Source organism: Alosa pseudoharengus, unplaced genomic scaffold, assembly GCF_046254945.1.
Source record: "Alosa pseudoharengus isolate Yale_2024_CS ecotype anadromous, Long Island Sound unplaced genomic scaffold, YU_APseudo_1.1 YU_APseudo_1.1_scf_18, whole genome shotgun sequence".
In the NCBI taxonomy this organism is placed as follows: domain Eukaryota; kingdom Metazoa; phylum Chordata; class Actinopteri; order Clupeiformes; family Clupeidae; genus Alosa; species Alosa pseudoharengus.
In genome coordinates this window covers 29,731,604-29,748,956 of record NW_027468650.1, presented here as the reverse complement: position 1 = coordinate 29,748,956, position 17,353 = coordinate 29,731,604, and the positions used below count along the sequence as shown (strand labels likewise).

Sequence of the window (17,353 nt, the reverse complement as noted above, 5' to 3'; positions counted from 1 at the left end):
GGACTGGGGTTGGGAACCAGTACCTAGCTTTAACATCTCCTACAGCACAGTGTCCCCATCACTGCACTGGGGCATTGGGATGGTTCTATGACCAGGGGAAAGACCACCAACAAGCCCACAACACCACTTCCAGCAACATCTAGGACTAACAAAGCCCGCAACTGCTACAACACACATTTCAACTGCAACACACCTCAAACACAACATACACTTCAGCAACAACACTACAGACTGACAAAACAGGACTTTTTTTTTCAACGCATCAGCAATGTGGGTAAGGTGTGAAAACCTGCCCAGCAGAACAGGAAGCAGGTGTCTTTGTGCTGACAAAGTCACCGTACACAATGGAAAGTTCTCTATAACACAGTGAATTATTGCTAAATCTTTTACCAATGACAAAATAATCCTACATCTCATCTACCTCCACCTTTCTATAACACAGACACTCCTTACTCATAATGTGGATGTATTTTGAGGAGAGATGATGTGTGACAAAGGCTCTGCTGGCATCTAATGTCTTAAAGGAAGCACAAATTCTGATCCTGTAGTCGTCGTAAAAAGAATCTAAATCCATATTGGCTAACTTTACACTTCAAAAAGTGTAACATTGCACTTCCATGTCTGATGAAGCTTCAAATTGTTGTGGTAGGTGTACAGTATGTGTGCTTGTCTGTGGTACTGTCTGACTCTGATGTGTGTGTGTGTGTGTGTGTGTGTGTGTGTGTGTGTGTGTGTGTGTGTGTGTGTGTGTGTGTGTGTGTGTGTGTGTGTGCATGTGTGTGTGTGCGTGTGTGTGTGTGCGTGTGTGTGTGTGCGTGTGTGCGCGTGTGTGTGTGTGTGTATGTGTGTGTGTGTGTGCGTGTGTGCGTGTGTGTGCGCGTGTGTGTGTGTGTGTGTGTGTTGGTTACCCAGGTGTGCAGGACTGAGAGTGAGGAGTGTGAAGACATGGCTCAGCAGAGGCTTGAGGAAGTCCAGCTGAGGGATCAGTTCTGCCTGCAGGGAGGCCACAGACTGCAGCAGCTCACAGAACACACCCACATACTGGAGCAGAGAACACACCTGAGAGAGGAGGAGAGGAGAGAGGGAGGGAGAGAGGGAGGGAGGGAGAGAGGGAGGGAGGAAGAGAGGGAGGGAGGGCAATGAGGAGGGGGTTCAGATGGAGAGAGAGAGAGAGAGAGAGAGAGCTTGTTTGCTTGTTTGTTTAATTTAAGGCCATTTCCGCAACGAAGGCTATTTAATGGCCAGAGCATTGTGTGTTATAGAAACTTAAATATGTTTTTTAAAATCTATGCTAGTAAGATATTCTAAAACCTTCAAAGGTGGGACCTTACCAAATCAGCTATAACATTTTGATGATAAAATTGTTGTCTTTTGGGGGGCAACAGATCAAAATATGTCTCACTGACAGGGGCGTTTTGTAAAAATTGGCATAATGGAGGATCTTCACCACTCAATAGAAAGCTATGAATGAATCTTGAATGTCATATACGCCATCTGGTATAGACTATTTGATGTCTGGATTGAAAAGAAAAAAATAGTCTCTTCCTTACAATAGGATGGATTTCGTATAGCTTGTTGAGAGAGAGAGAGAGAGAGAGAGAGAGAGAGAGAGAGAGAGAGAGGGAGGAATGGAGGGGGGGTGAGTCAGAGAGGGAGGGGGGTTAGAAGGAGAGAGACAAGAGAAGGTGTGAAGAGGAGAGGAGGACACCAAAGAAAGAAATAAAGAAAGAAAGAAAGAGGGGATGGCACGTGAGGGGAAAACATTGGGGGCGGGTGAGAGGGAGGTAAGAGAGAGAGCAGGGGCACAGTGAGGAAAGGAAAGTGAAGATTTAAACGTGAGAAAATGAAAGAGAGAGTGAGGAGAGTGAGGGGAAAAAGAAACCGACAAGGCTCAGAGAGACTTAAAAACAGAGGCAAAAAATTATTCATGTGTGTGTGTATGTGTGTGTGTGTGTGTGTGTGTGTGTGTGTGTGTGTGAGTGCTCACTCGCTTTTATGACATTAAACCATGGCAGAAGCCAGCGAGACAGGAAAGCCCCTGTTCTGGTTGCCCTCCAGAATGAAGAGAATAAACAGTTGAAGCAGCAAGTGTCTTTAAAAGCCTGACAGACCTGATTCTTAGCATCCTCCTCATCTCCTGGCAGAAGAGTGGGCGTCTTCAGCTCACTCACACAGCGCTCAATGCCAACAGCATCCACCACGCTGCGGCACAGGAGAGGGACACACACACTAATAAACAGTTCTACATACAGTATATGCACACACAAACACACACACACACACACACACACACACACACACAGATAGACAAACACACACACGCACACACAGTTAAACTCTCAGTTTCCCAGCTCTGGGGTTGTTTGTCCGTTTGACTTCACTCCGAGTCTGCTATAATCGAAAGGGAAAATGAGATGAAGATGCAGGACATTATGACTAGGATTCTGAGCAACTGCCAGAAACTGTGACAGCCAGCTAACCTGAGGCTAGTGTCACAGTCAGAGAGGAAACTGATGGAATTTAAACTCTGGTCTGACACCCTAGAGCTTCACGTTAAACCTGAACCGGACACTTTCAATTCCTGTAAATATTTGGAACATTTATATTTGCAGATTGTTTCTGCTTAACCATTACCAGATAAAACTGCCACTGTCTCTGTCTTCATACAGATATGCTGTAGTGTTGTTGTTTTTGCCATATAAACTTTAATTACCTCTCTACAGGCATTGCTTGCAGTTAGCCAAGGATAGCAATAAATATATAACTAAATAAATAAACAAATAAATGCATGTTAATAGCCAGCGTTAAAGTGCACTGAACCCCTGATAAGGTTCACTGAGCTTTAGCTAGGTAATTCACAATTAACTGCACCCAAACATCCACAAAGTTACCGCAACTGACAACATCTTTCATGGGAGGCTGTGGTTGTGGTTTTTCACCAACACTCTTAAGCTACTTTTATTCTTCTGAGAAACAGGGAAAAAGCTGACCTACGATCTTTCTACCTCTGACCAGGCTACCCTTGGAATACCCAGACCTTCACAAATGTACAATTGGGAGTTGGTCTGGAAAAGATTAATTGGCTTTTCAATTTCAGTAGGGGAGCAACTAGCAGTGAAATTAAACTTAAATTGGTACATCAAACTCTTACCGAATTGTTTCAAAAGTGTAGCAATCTTGTAAACGAAGGTTTTAATTGCAGTTGTTTACTCAATTTCTGAAGAAATACACGTCGATGCCGGATTAGCGATTGTATTTGCATTCCTGTGTTTTAGGGACACTAGAAATGGGCTTCAAAAGAGCAAATCCCAAATTTGCCGAAAGTTCGTATGGGTATTCCCCGGCTGGCTGTTTTCTGGCAAGAAATCTGCTTTCATGTGTACATTCACAACCTCAACCTGATAACCACCACCTTGGGCAAAAGGTGCTAACCACTACTGTGACAAGAGTTTTGTAAATCATGTGACATTTTTTGTAAATCTAACTCAATCAGAAACCCCATGATCAAACAGCCATAAGGAAGTGGTCTTTTTCCTGTACGTATGGTGTATTGATATGTGTATAGGTATGAGCAGTGAGAACTACTAGGTAGTATGCTTTCCACAACCATCTAAAGTCTCTCACTTTGATTTTTGTTCCCTCTATTAGAGCACTAGGGGTGTCACAATTCTCCAAATCCTTTATTTGATTTAATTTAATTTAATTCATTCATTTATAAATAAATAAATACATTCATTTTAAAGTTACAATTTTTAATCTTTTTTAAATGATATTACTATTAATACATCTATTATGTTGTTTATTTGTATTATTTTTTTGCCTTATTTCCAGATATGTTTTGGGGGCTTTCATCTTGAAACCACTTTTTTATTTTGAAACAATTCCTACCACGAGCTACTAAACAGAATAGACAAACATGTACGTGAACACAGTAAAATGAAATAACACTGAATGACAATTTGATTGTCATCGCACACTCCGAAGAGACGCAAGGGTAGTGTTCACGGAATATTACTGTACACTGTAATTGTGCATTTTAGGCCTTAGTAATTTTGTAATTTATCTAGAACTTCACTTGCAAAGTTGAGTAACTGATGTGACTAAATGAACCTCCAAATATTTCTACACCCGTGATTTCAGAGAAGCAGGAGGGGGTTGAGTTCAGATGATGTGTTTTTAAAGTGGCTGTAGCTTAAAGTTTGAGGAGATCATGTTGTCACTTCAACACGCGTGTTTTTTTCCCCTCTTGGCATGCATGCTGGACCTTACGCTGGGGGTGTGGCTGCATGCATTTTCAACTTAAAACTGAAATTGTGTTATGACACCCTTATATAGCACCATGCAATGAAACCACCAGTGCAGAGTGTGTGTGTGTGTGTGTTGAACTTGAATCTTGACAAGTCTGTAGGATGTGGTTGTTTGTGATTCAGTACTCCTGCATAGTGGTGGTACTATACATGTAGGTACTGTCAGTGGTGGAATGTAACTAAGTACAAATACTTTGTTACTGTACTTAAGTAAATTTTCCACGTATTTGTACTTTACTTAAGTAGAATTTATAGTGCATACTTTTGACTTTTACTTTGTTACATTTTACAGCAATTATCTGTACTTTTACTCCGCTACATTTCTACAACACCATTGTTCCTTTTTACGATACATTTTATGATCAGTTTTTTTCTCTCTCTCTGACAAACACGTTTGTTTTACCAGGGGGCGGAGTTGCTACCAAAGATTCTGGAGCGTTACCTGTCTGTTATCTGCAGTGTTAGGGCCTCCTCTCCAATGAGATTGCTATCCGCAAATCAGCGAAGTTACAGGCTATGCCCATGCTTCTGTCACACGTCTGATCATTTACGGCACAAATGAATGGTAGACTATTATAGAACCGCTGGCCGAAAAAAAACGTAACATTTTCCAGATTAGGAAATATTTCTTAATTGTGTGTGATCAAATAAAGAGGCATAGCCTACAATTGGGGGGTAGTAATGTGAGCGCTCATTCAATGTCTATGTGCGTCTGCGTGAAGTGAAACTGAACCTAATCATAAAGACACCTTTCTCAGCAACTTTTCTGTTCAATCAGTAGAATTGGCATTACGATCCACCCGACGTTTCCCTTGTCTACCCCGTTAAACTTCAGGCTCTCGTGTTTTGCTGAATGATGATAGCAATAATTTTACGGTTAAAATTAATAATAATTTAATTTCTAGACTTGTTTCCGTTGGCCATGTGACCCTTCACCCTCCCCTCCCCCAATGAAATGCTAATGTACTGGTTCTAAGGGCTATCAGATCCACAGGACAAAGGATGTTACCTTGATATAATGTATCCATGTATCATGAAATGTAAATATATTCATGTTTGGTATCATTGTGATAGTCTCAGTACAAGGATTGTAATGATTTGATTGTGAGAATGTTTAGAACATTCTATAAGTGATATTTATGATTAGGTTCAGTTTCACTTCACGCAGACGCACATAGCTTAATTAAAATGCCACAGCCCATACTGATTTTTCTTTTAGAATATAGATATTAAGAGAATAAATCATTATGCAAATACTTTTAATACTTAAAGTACATTTAAAAGCAGGTACTTTTTACTTTTACTTAAGTAGGGTTGTCATTGTGGTACTTTTACTTTTACTAAAGTAAATATTTCTCTGTGTATTTGTACTTTTACTTAAGTACTGAGTTGCAGTACTTCCTCCACCACTGGGTACTGTATGCTATGCACTGTGCACTCCGGTGTGGTCTTCTGTGCATGAGTGCAAATGCAGTCGCATCATGTTAACATCTTCATTCTCCATACAGGTGGTGGCAGTGTGTAAGTGTGTGTGCAGTGCACGTACCTGGCCATGGCTGGCAGAACCTGATGGAGTGTGAGGGCGGTGAGCGTGAACTCGGGCAGCACGGCCAGCAGGTTGGCCAGGACGCCGCAGAAGGCCGACACCAGCGGAGGGGTGACGACGGCTCCAGACACACTCCGCTCCACACACGCCTCGCTAACGCGGGAATCCTGGGAAAGCACCGAGTCGCTGCTGTCTGCATCGCTCTGACCTGCAGCAAAAACAGCTGGGTAATATATGTCTGTTTACATACCATTTTTAATCATTTCACTGGATCTCATCGGAAATGTGAAAGTAAAGTTGTCAACTACCAAGTTATTTCACAATTCTGTCAAAGCAACCAGCTGCAGTGTATAGCAGTGGCCGTCATAATAAAGACGAATAATGCTGAACATTGAATTGCTGAATGTTGAGTGTTGCCTCTATGCTGAATAGGAAGATCTGTCTACTTTTCTGCTCTTTCCCATCCCAGCGCTTATAAGTCCTGATACAGCAGCTCTTCTGCTGACTGGAGCTCTAACACTCTGGCACTGCTGGCATCACATCACGCTCCACCAGCTTCAGTGCCGCAACTGTAAGGACTGGATCATTCCGTGGGGGTATTTTAGGCTTCCCCTCCACCCCTCCACCCCACATCCAGTACCTTGTGCGGTGAGTCTGTTGACAGGCGAGTGCTGGGCGAGGGCCAGCGAGGATGACAGCGCCGGGGTGTGCACTCCGCTCGACCCACCTGGCTGGATCTAATGGGGGCAGGAAGCAGGCGGCAGGATTCAGTGACAGCCTTGTCCTCTTCCTTCCCCTCACAGCATATTTTTAGTGGGGTGCTATTCTCAGCATACAGTGCTGTCTCAGTCAGACACATGATTTCAAATAATATAAACACACACACACACACACACACACACACACACACACACACACACACACACACACACACACACACACACACACACACACACACACACACACACACACACACACACACACACGCACGCGCACGCGCACAGTGTATTCCTGGGGTTGCTAGACTGGATCTTATCCTCTAGAAACTGTCAAGTGGGAAGAACCCGATCAGTGTGCATAATATATATACAGTATACATATCCCTATATATATATATAGTGGTGTGATTGAGTAGGAGGATGGCAATCTTGTGTGCGCTGTGTGCATATATTCATGTATATGCTTGTCTATATCAGTGTGAACAGGGTCTTTATGTGTGTGTGCGAGTGAGTGTGTGCTTGTGTGAGTGTGCGTGCGTCTGTGAATGTGCGTGAGTATGAGTATGAGTGTGTGTGTGTGTGTGTGTGTGTGTGTGTGTCTCTGAGTGTGTGTGTTCTCACCAGCGTGCTGGATGTGGAGAGGGAGCCTGAGGCTTGGCTGTGGCTGCGCTGAGCAGATGGGCCTCTCCAGTGCCGCAGAGAGTCGCTCAGATCTGCCACAAATCAACAGCAAGCGAACAAACAGACAAGTAAACAAGTGAACAAAACCATCACCATAAACTCAACCTGACGCCTGTGCACTACCTTCAGGGAGGCTGGACAGATGACACACCGCATGTTTACATGGACAGCAGCGAGAGAGAGGAGAGCTTTGACTGAGCCGCGCCTGGCTGACATTGACGGCAGTCAAAAGCACGAGAGTGATAACTAGCGCAGCTCATTATCGGACTGTCAGGCAGCAACTCCGCGCTGAAAATGTGCTCACAAAAAAAGTTCAGCATCACGATAATGATTTGAGTCTAATTAAAAAGAGGGCACATATTTAACAAAGTTCACACGGTTGTCTGGAAATGTGAGATAGTTAGAGGCTGTCAGATGCCAGTCTGTCTGCAACTCACTTCAGACTTTATTACAACTTTATGCGTGAGAGGCAGTTAAAGTAGATATTGTGCAGCCAGCGTTTTGAAACACACTGTCCCGAATTGCACTCAAACCACATACTCTTTGATAGCCTGACGAGCCATACCCACATCAAGATGTAGGGTCTGGGAACTATCCATTGGCACTGCTCAATCGGAGAGGCGGGATAAACAGTTGTCTAGATTTCTAGGCTAACTCTTTTGACATGAGAAGTAAACCAACTAGCTAGGAGAGAAGAACCTATAGAAGCTAGCTCTTGTGGCAAGGAGTAGGGAGTGAGGATCATAGTTTATGTCAGATGCTATTATGGCGGGATCTGTACTAGAGTTGGTTATAGCAGATTTTGTGTGATCTGCATTAAGAGACACACAGGGCAGTGATAGACTCTTAACCTTCATCCTCCTACAGGAGATGCATGAAACCTATCTAATCAATCACTAGCACTTGTCTTCATGCATCAGGTAGTGAGATTTACAATAGTCTTCATTACAGGGTTACCACTCTTAGTCAAATATAAAATTCCATGACTTTTCCCTGACAAAAAAAATCTTAATTTCCATGACCTACTATACAATGAATAGTACAATATACAGACCAATGATGTCAGAGCAGCCGCGTAGCATTCAAGAATCTTTTACTTTTTTAGATTGGGAGATGAATACATGGGCAAAGTTGGGCTACTCAAGCAAGCAGTAAATCGAATAACTTTTTTTAAGCAAGTAGCAAGTACATTCTAAACTTCTACAACTAAATTCCCTGATATTCCATGACTTTGCCACAAAAATGATAAAATTCCCTGACTTTCCACGTCTGGAATAGACTTTCCAAAATTCCATGATATTCCAGAAATTCCACGACCCGTGGGAACCCTGTCATTATGGCAAGGTTTGTGCCTGAGAAAGCTACAGCCGACTTTGCAGCATGTCCTGGCTGGACATGCGTAAAAGCGTACCTTCCGCGTCCTCGCTGTGATGACTGGGTGCCCCGGGGGGGAAGTTGAGGTCAAACGCGTGGCGGCCGCGGTAGCAGGTCTGTGCCATCTGCGTGGCGTGCTGGAAGAACTGGCAGTGGTAGAGCAGGGCCTGCAGGGCGGGCAGTCCCACCAGAGACACGGCCGACGCCTCGTCATGCACACACGGGTGCTGGGACACAACACAAGACAATGTCAACAGAGCAAATCTAGATCTCAAGAAAAGGAGACTATGGACAACATGTCTAACTCATAAAAGGGGGTTATGGAGAATACCTTTAATAACTCACTCAGAAGTGGTTTATTAAGTGTTTATTATGCACAATGGCATATCGTTCACTTTTTAACATTCCTGACTGTAACTGTAGAATTTCTAACTCATTATTAAGTGATTGTTACAGGGTCAATGACTAAACTTCTGTATGAAAGAAATTATAACAGTTAATAACACATGTTACAGTCTCGTGAATGTGTAAACTATAAATTCTACAATATTCTGACAGTCCTAACAGCATTCTCCTGTTAAAATAAAATCGCAAAAACTTGTTGATTAGTCAGACAACGGCTTAATACCTGGAACACTGACAGAATAGGATAAAGTCCTGCCTGGTTTTCACTACCCATGAGCAAGTATTCAAGTAAATTAAGTTATTACAACTTAATGTCAGTGAGACTGGGACCAGCACAGAGCTGGTATCAGATATGGGTTTTGGACACAGCTCAATTCCAACTCCTGGCTCAGGAATTGAGGTTTCCCCCCCAGAAAAAAGTGGTTTAATTTTGCAGTACTGCAACGGGGGATTGAGGTCATGAATTTTTCAGCCAGGAGCGACCACCTCTGGTCAATAATGTTACAGGTGCCAGAGATCTGTGGCATCCATTTTAATCACATTCATCAAAAATTCCTTTTTTTCCCTCACTGCAAATTTCCCAGTATATTACCTGCCAGGCACAGCTTTTGGCCTCCTCACTGTTGGCGGGCATGGGCATGACCAGAAGGTTCTGCAGGATAAACGCAGCCTGAGGAGAGAAGACAGGAGAAAGGGAACGCTAAAGTCAGCAACACTGCCATCTGGTTGTGACTTAGTGGTAGCACAAGTGGTTCTAAATAATTCAATGCCTTCACACTGAATGACATCTAAGCTTCTCAGCCAACACAATTACAAAGACCTCTGTGCCTTTTGGGTGTACTGCATAGACACTGCAGCAAATAATGTTGGTACTTTTTGCTATTGCGTGAAATGTGCCATTGGCATATCTAAATATGTACCAGCATATGTAGACATCAAATATCACATTTGATCATTGTTTAGAGTTATTGTTTAGCGTTTATCATGTTTGGTGAGTGCATATGTGTGTGTGTGTGTGTGCGCAGGTGTGTGACGGAGGGCCCCCACCTCCCTGCGGACCATGCTGCTCTCGTTGGACTCGAGCAGGATGTTGAGTAGAGTCCCCCACAGACCCCCCGAGATGTTCTGGCAGCTGGACGCTAGTGCCATGCAACCCGTATCTAACGACGACAGCGCTGAGCCCACTCCAAGACTGGCAAAGCGCACCTGGGACAGGAGAGGAGAGGAGAGGAGTGGAGGGGGCAGGAGGGGAAAGGAGAGGAGGAGGGGGGAGGGCAGGAGAGGAGAGGAGAGGAAGAGAAGGTGAGTGGAGATAAGAGTCAGAAGAATAAAAGAAGATGTGGACATAGAGCTGGACAAAAAGCAGGAGACCCATAGAAAACAGAACATGTCCTGAACTAAGATGTACACTGAGATATATATATATACACTACCGGCCAAAAGTTTGGGGTCACTTAGACATTTTCATTCCACTCCATTATAGACAGAATACCAGCTCCAGCTTAGATCAGTTGCATTGTTTTCAGAAGATTTCAGATTATATTATGAGAAGTAAACAAACTAGCTAGGAGAGAGAAGAGAAGGGCAGAAGTTTTCAGATTATATTATGTGTTAACATAATTGCAAAAGGGTTCTCAACTGTTGTAGAAATAAATGGCTGATCTTTAATGCAATATCTACATTGCCCATCATCAGCAGCCATTCATCCAATGTTCCAAAGGCACATTCTGTTTACTAATCTGATATAATTTTAAAAGGCTAACTGAGAAAACATTGGAGAACCCTTTTGCAATTATGTAAGCAAATAATGTCATCTGAAAACTTCTGCCCTTCACTTCTCTCTCCTAGCTAGTTTGTTTACTTCTCATAATATAATCTGAAAACTTCTGAAAACAATACAACTGATCTCAGCTAGTATTCTGTCTATAATGGAGTGAAATGGAAATTTCTAAGTGACCCAAAACGTAGTGTATATATACATACATATTGCATTTTGTTCTACCATTAATGTACATCAAATTTACTTTGACAAACTGTCATTACATTACAATGACCACATAGAAAGTCATAATATTTGGCTGCTGTGTAGTACATGAGTAGGTTCGATGTGGCTAAGGACTCCACAAACTACACGTTTGCAGATATAACGCCTACCAGTAAAAGTTTTCTTCAGAACAAATATATTAGTCAAGTGAAAAGTGAACTTTCCAACATAATATATATATATACACACACAAATTATAATTAAAAATGTCCCTGTATCTTCCAGGTGTTCTAATTAGTGTTTGACCCCTTTAATGACTCTGTGGTTTGAAACTGCACCTTGCTATTAAGTTTGCGGTGATCAAACGGGGGCGTTTGAAGAGTGGTCTGTGCAGCGCTGGATAGGATAGAGTGTGTGTGTGTGTGTGTGTGTGTGTGTGTGTGTAGCTCAGCATTAATATGAGGCTGTAACTGACTGACAAAATGCCGGAAGCTCTATAAAGGGACCATACACTAGAGAAGTTTGAGAAGCTGTTCACACACCAAACTCTGCACAGCAAAATGTGTGTGTGTGTGTGTGTGTGTGTGTGTGTGTGTGTGTATGCATGTACATACGCAGGGCTCTACACTAACATTTTTTTCCAGGAGCACTTGTGCCCCCAAGTTAAAAAATTTAGGAGCACAGACAAAAATTTGGGAGCACAGTCAGTTCTGTACTTAACTTACACATAATCTAACATTACACTGCAGCTAACAGTTAAACATGCCAGTGCACCAATTGCGAATATTAAGAATGACTGACAACATTTAGGCTACAGGAAACAGGATTTTAAAGATCAGTGCCTACTTTATTTTCAGTCTGTTTTATTTTCCTACATTTTGTTAATGTAAAATAATATAATACATTGCCATATTTGCATTTAGCCTGTATATCAAGTATCCTGCCAAATGTAGGCTAATTTATTTATTTGTGAATCCACCTGTAGCTAATCCAAATATGCCCATGTGACCTATCTGACTGCATACTGCCTAATACTACTACTAAAACAGTCAATTTTCTCTTCCACAAAACATAGTCTAATCAAGGATATATATATATTTTTATACTTTTATTTTTTTATTTGAAATATCTGCATTGCTGGGGGCAGTAGCCAAACGTTAGGCCTACACTCGTTTTGCACTTAAGCTTGTATTCGGTGTAAACAAACAAGCATGCGTGGAAGCCTGGAGTTGTCAGTTGTCAGGAGTATTACGGGAAGCTACTTTTATGCCTGTTCGCTACAGCTATATTTTGCATATTGCAGCCAATACGTCAACTGGGCTAAAAAGCATGTTAGGTTACCTTTCCTTCTCTCACTGCATTCTCAGAATCTTATCCTGTTCCTCCTATATCCAATTAATTCGGTGGATAGAAGGCGGAAGAACTAATTTATTCAATCTTTTCATCTTGGCTGGCTAGTCTAACTTTCCGCTTTCTCTGCGCGCTCATGGATTTCATAGAAGCGACTACTACTATCGAGTCCCAACGCGAAACTGCTAACGTTGATGGGAGGTGTAGTTTTATGCTGCATTCGCGACGTGATTCTATGGTTTGCACCAGTACTGTTTCTCGATGTTGCGGTGTATTTTGTAGACAAACATTGACATGGTTAGAAGTCATTCGCACCAGTGCGCCTAAATATTTTTTAGCACTCGCACATCATCATTTTTACTCGCATATGCGAGTGAAATGGGCGCACTGTAGAGCCCTGATACGGAAGGTTGTTGGGTGAGAGGTCAGTCACATTGAGTGCATACAGAGTGTGTTTGTGTGAAGTAGCACAATGCATGCACCAGTAAGGTTCTGTGTGAATCATGTGTACATTTTATGCATGCGGTCTTATATGTACTATCCTATATGTATCTATATTGAGTGTGCTATTACCTGTGTGTGTGTGTGTGTGTGTGTGTGTTTTGAGATGCTAACCTCGGGGTCTCTGTCTACCCACAGTGGGATAAGCCAGGTGAGCTCAATTCGCGCTGCAGTCTGCTCCTCTGCCCTCTGCTCCTGAGATAGACACCAGTGGGACATCCAGTCCTGTTACACGCACACACACACGCACGCACGCGCACACACACACACACACACAAAAATACACACAAACACAAGCAAATACACATTAGTCAGACATCATACTCAGAGCAGTCACACACAGACATGTCAAAAACACAACCATGGATATCAACATTCAAATCACACTCAGACCAGTAAAATAAACACAGGCTCCCTCTCACAAACATAAACAAATGTGTATGCATGTCACACACACACACACACACCTATTAGAGCCAGCTGATAGGGGTCTTCCACCCCATTTCTCTCCCTTGAGGGAGACATGCACATGTGTGTCAGACCAGCGTGTTAAATTATGGAAATGACAAGTTGGCACACAGGCGGCATTAACATACTTCCACTGCCACGCACGCACAGCACGCCCACACATACACAACTGAACACACACACATACACTGGCTGAAAGCAATTCTTTGCTTGTTCAATCCCATGGTATGTGTGGGTTTTTTTTTTTCATTATTGGTCAAATGGTTGTTTTAGAAGTGTTTGGATTATAAAACACATACAATTCAATAAATACACACAACTGAAGTGCCTACAACTGAGCTGAATGACAATGATCAAAACAAAGAATATCCCAAGCAATGAAGACAGTAATGGTCTGTGATTTAGAAGTTATCACACACACACACACACACACACACACACACACACACACACACACACACACACACACACACACACACACACACACACACACACACACACACACACACACACACACACACACACACACACACACACACACACACACACACACACACACACACAAACACACCTTATCTCTACTCTGGGCGATCATCTCATGGGAGAGGTGCAGCAGACAGATGATTGCATTCTTGGTGACGCCTTTACCCATGAAGGACATGGAGTTGCCCCCCCACTCCACATAGAAGGAGGAGATTACCTGAGGGGGTGAACAGAAGGGAAGGAGAAGAGGAGGGAGGAAGGGAGGGAGAAAGGGAACAGTTGAGAGAGGATAGAGGAAGGAAAGAGGGAGGGATGGAGGGAAAGAGGGTAGATGGAGGAATAGAGGAGGTGGAGGTGAGAGAGGATGGAGAGAGGAAGGGATATCAGAAGGGAGAGAGCAGAGTGAGAGGTGGGTGGAGAGAGAGAAAGAGGAGATATAGGAGGTAAAGAAGGATATGTAGGGGAAGGGATGTAGGGAGTTAGAGGGAGAGAAGTAGAACAAAGAAAAAAAGGAGAGATGGAGAGAGGGAGGGGGGGAGAGGGGGAGGAATGCAGAGTAAGCAGAAGGGAGAAATGAATGGATAGAGGCATTGAGAGGTAGAGCGGAAGGATGTAGAGAGGGAAGAGAAAAGGCACAGAGTAGGATGGAGAGAGTAGGAGTGGAGAGAATAGAAGAGGAGGCAGAGGGTAAAGAAGGGATAGAGAGGGGAAAGGTGAGGAGGAAGAGAATGAGTTGGAGTGGAGAGAGGGACAGAGAAGGAACAAGAGAGGAAAAGAGGAGACAGAGAGACAGAGTGATGGAGGAGGAGATAAGAGGAAGGAGGGATGTAGAGGGAGAGAGGACAAGAGAGGAAGGAGAGAGGGGTCATTTGTAGTCTGTACACATGGTGGTTAATAAGAGTCATTAAGAGAGGCTTTATGGCCCAGGAGGAACAGCTGGGCCCTCTGGAGCTCAGAGACCAAACACACACACACACACACACACACACACACACGTATCCCATAGCAACACTTAGGGAGGCTGGTGGCCATGCTCTCTCACCCTGTGTGTGTGTGTGTGTGTGTGTGTGTGTGTGTACCTCCAGTAGCCCACTTAGGTATTTCAGGCAGAGGGTGTGTGTGTCCAGCTCCTGCTGCGGTGAGTGTGTGCTCCAGCCGGGCAGGGCGGTCAGGTGCTTCATGCTGCGCAGGGTGCGCTCCAGCGAGGGCAGGCCGTAGAAGCGCGGTGCCTCGGACACACGCAGACGCTGCAGCAGACGCTGTGCCAGCACCGACTCCAACACACTCGCCAACGTCACACACACACTACATGTAGCACACACAGAGAGAGAGAGAGAGAGAGAGAGGGAGAGAGAGAGAGAGAGGGAGGGAGGGAGAGAGAGAGAAAGAAAGAAAGAAAGAAGGAGGGAGAGAGAGAGAGATCAATATTAAGTTGATACCCAACATGTTATACCTGTAGCCGATGGCAACAATGACTGCATTTTATTTGCATTGATTTGCTTTGCTTAGATTTGAGAGAGAGAGAGAGGGGGGGGGGGTAATTAATTTAGGCTTAACATCATGTCAGTGCTCATGGCTAATTTCATGGGGAAAAAAGGTGAATAAAGAAGGTTACAAACAGTGAGGCAAAGTGTGTGTGAGAGAGAGGGCGAGAGAGAAACACAAAGACTGACGTGTCAAATTCCTCTATTATCAGTCAAAATGAAAGAGAGAGAGAGAGAGTGTGAGAGTGAGGCAGAGAAAAAGAAAGGATTGGGCAAAGGGAGGTAGAGATGGACAGATGGACACACAGAGTGAGAAGCCAGATATGAAAGAAAGTAGAAATAGTTGAGAGACAGAGAACTCATTAAAACACCAAAACAGACCGACGGAACCAAATAAGAGAGAGAGAGAACTGGAGAGGAAAAAGCAGAGAGAGACAGGTATTAGTCATACCTAACCCAGGTCACACACATTAGAGAAGCCCTCGGTGGGTTTACCTTCACAGGACATTGAGTATTCCAGCCTTCACCATCTGTGTGTGTGTGTGTGGCTCAGACATTGGGTTTGCTCGAGAGCGGCCTGAGGGTGTCATTTTTTAATAACCGATTAAGGTTTCTGTTCCCCGATTCAACCAGATACCCATTTCTGCGGCGTGGGGCGGCAGAGAGACTAATTAATTCAGCAGAGGGGGGCCTTTGAGGTAAGGAAAGAGCAGTCTTCCAGAAACAAAAACGTTTTTTACTTTGCAAGAATATATCAAACTCGTCAGACTAAACGCTTCCGTGCCTTTCATATCGGGATGTCAATGTTTTAGATTATTTTTGCCCCCGTAACGTACGACTGGAAGTGTGTGCTCTGACGTGTGGGGTTCTGCAAGTCTAAAACTTTAATTCGGCTCCACAGGCAGTTTGAAAAATGAGTTAACGATATCCCTTCTTCAATGAAAAATAGGAGCATCGCATCAAAGATATGAATGCTTCCGAGGCCTGCAGTTATTTAGACAGAGCCTCAAATGGAGCTCTAATTGGATTCTGATTAAACCAGCGTTGTCATGATGTATCGCTACGAGTTGGGCTGCTTTTCTACGCGGGCAGAAAGCAGGGAGTTCGTCCAGAGAGCGCCTGCTGCTGTTGCGTTTGGGAGGAAATGGATGAGCATGGGGCAGATGGGTTCGTGCATCTTGTCGACAGTGGAGATTCCTGAGAGCCGTTTCTCCTGAACGCCGGTGCTGTGGATGTCGGTTTGTCCTTGCTGCAGTCACCGGGATCAAACGAATGAGTGGCCGACTGAACACACCCACAAGTGGTGCCTCCCTCCCGTATTCAACACGCTCTGCATACCAATGGACCCCAGGTAACACAGAGAAGCAAAAAAAAAAAGAGGTATCCTGTACAAGGAGGACATAAAGACTAACACACAGAGGACATAAAGACTAACACACAGAGGACATAAAGACTAACACACAGAGGACATAAAGACTAACACAGGAGGACAAACAACAAGGGAAATATCTGACAAGGTGGAAGAAATTCTGCTTTATCTCTCACACAGACTTCCATACTCTCATCCTTCAGTGAAGAGACAGCTAGCTTCTAGCTACACCTAAGCTGGGAAAACTAGTATTAGCATTAGCTAGCGTTAACCAAGGACAATGAGCAGCCTTTATCAATACTGTGGTAAGTTTCTTCCAAGGAGACTCGCAATAAATAAGAGACCCACAAATAAATCAGAACCTGTGTTAGAGTGTGAGAGATAGGAAACTCTTTTGGACTCTCTCTTTTGGACATAAACCAACGCTTCTAACCTTTGGCTAGCTAACTAGCTAGCGGCTAATAGGCTAAAAACAAACCAGAGTGGAACTGTTGACAGTTACTGATACTCCCCGCTGATTGGTTAACATAACTACCAGCACTGTTTTGAAAATTTGATACATTGTAGCAATATGGCTGCTGCCTGTGTCTTTGAATTCCCCTCTCACATTAAAAGTGAGAATAGCAGAAAGGATTTTAAACTACAACTCAAAATCTGAGTCATCACCAACAGACGATGGAGA

At 43.6% G+C, this 17,353-nt stretch overlaps 1 protein-coding gene across 2 annotated transcripts in view; it reads right to left on the bottom strand.

Annotated features, from left to right (window-relative positions):
- rttn (rotatin) overlaps positions 1–17,353 on the bottom strand; it is a 60,125-nt gene that overhangs the window by 11,243 nt on the left and 31,529 nt on the right. Inside the window, exons 28-38 of one of the 2 annotated variants that reach the window (XM_076290840.1) lie at positions 14,898–15,123; positions 13,907–14,035; positions 12,982–13,092; positions 10,080–10,238; positions 9,625–9,702; positions 8,665–8,854; positions 7,194–7,285; positions 6,494–6,590; positions 5,854–6,061; positions 2,112–2,202; positions 909–1,059 (exon numbers count right to left, since the gene is read on the bottom strand). In XM_076290840.1, coding sequence (XP_076146955.1) covers positions 909–1,059; positions 2,112–2,202; positions 5,854–6,061; positions 6,494–6,590; positions 7,194–7,285; positions 8,665–8,854; positions 9,625–9,702; positions 10,080–10,238; positions 12,982–13,092; positions 13,907–14,035; positions 14,898–15,123 — 1,532 coding nt within the window. The remainder of the gene's footprint in view (positions 1–908; positions 1,060–2,111; positions 2,203–5,853; positions 6,062–6,493; positions 6,591–7,193; positions 7,286–8,664; positions 8,855–9,624; positions 9,703–10,079; positions 10,239–12,981; positions 13,093–13,906; positions 14,036–14,897; positions 15,124–17,353) is intronic. The other variant, XM_076290841.1, reaches the window with a different exon arrangement.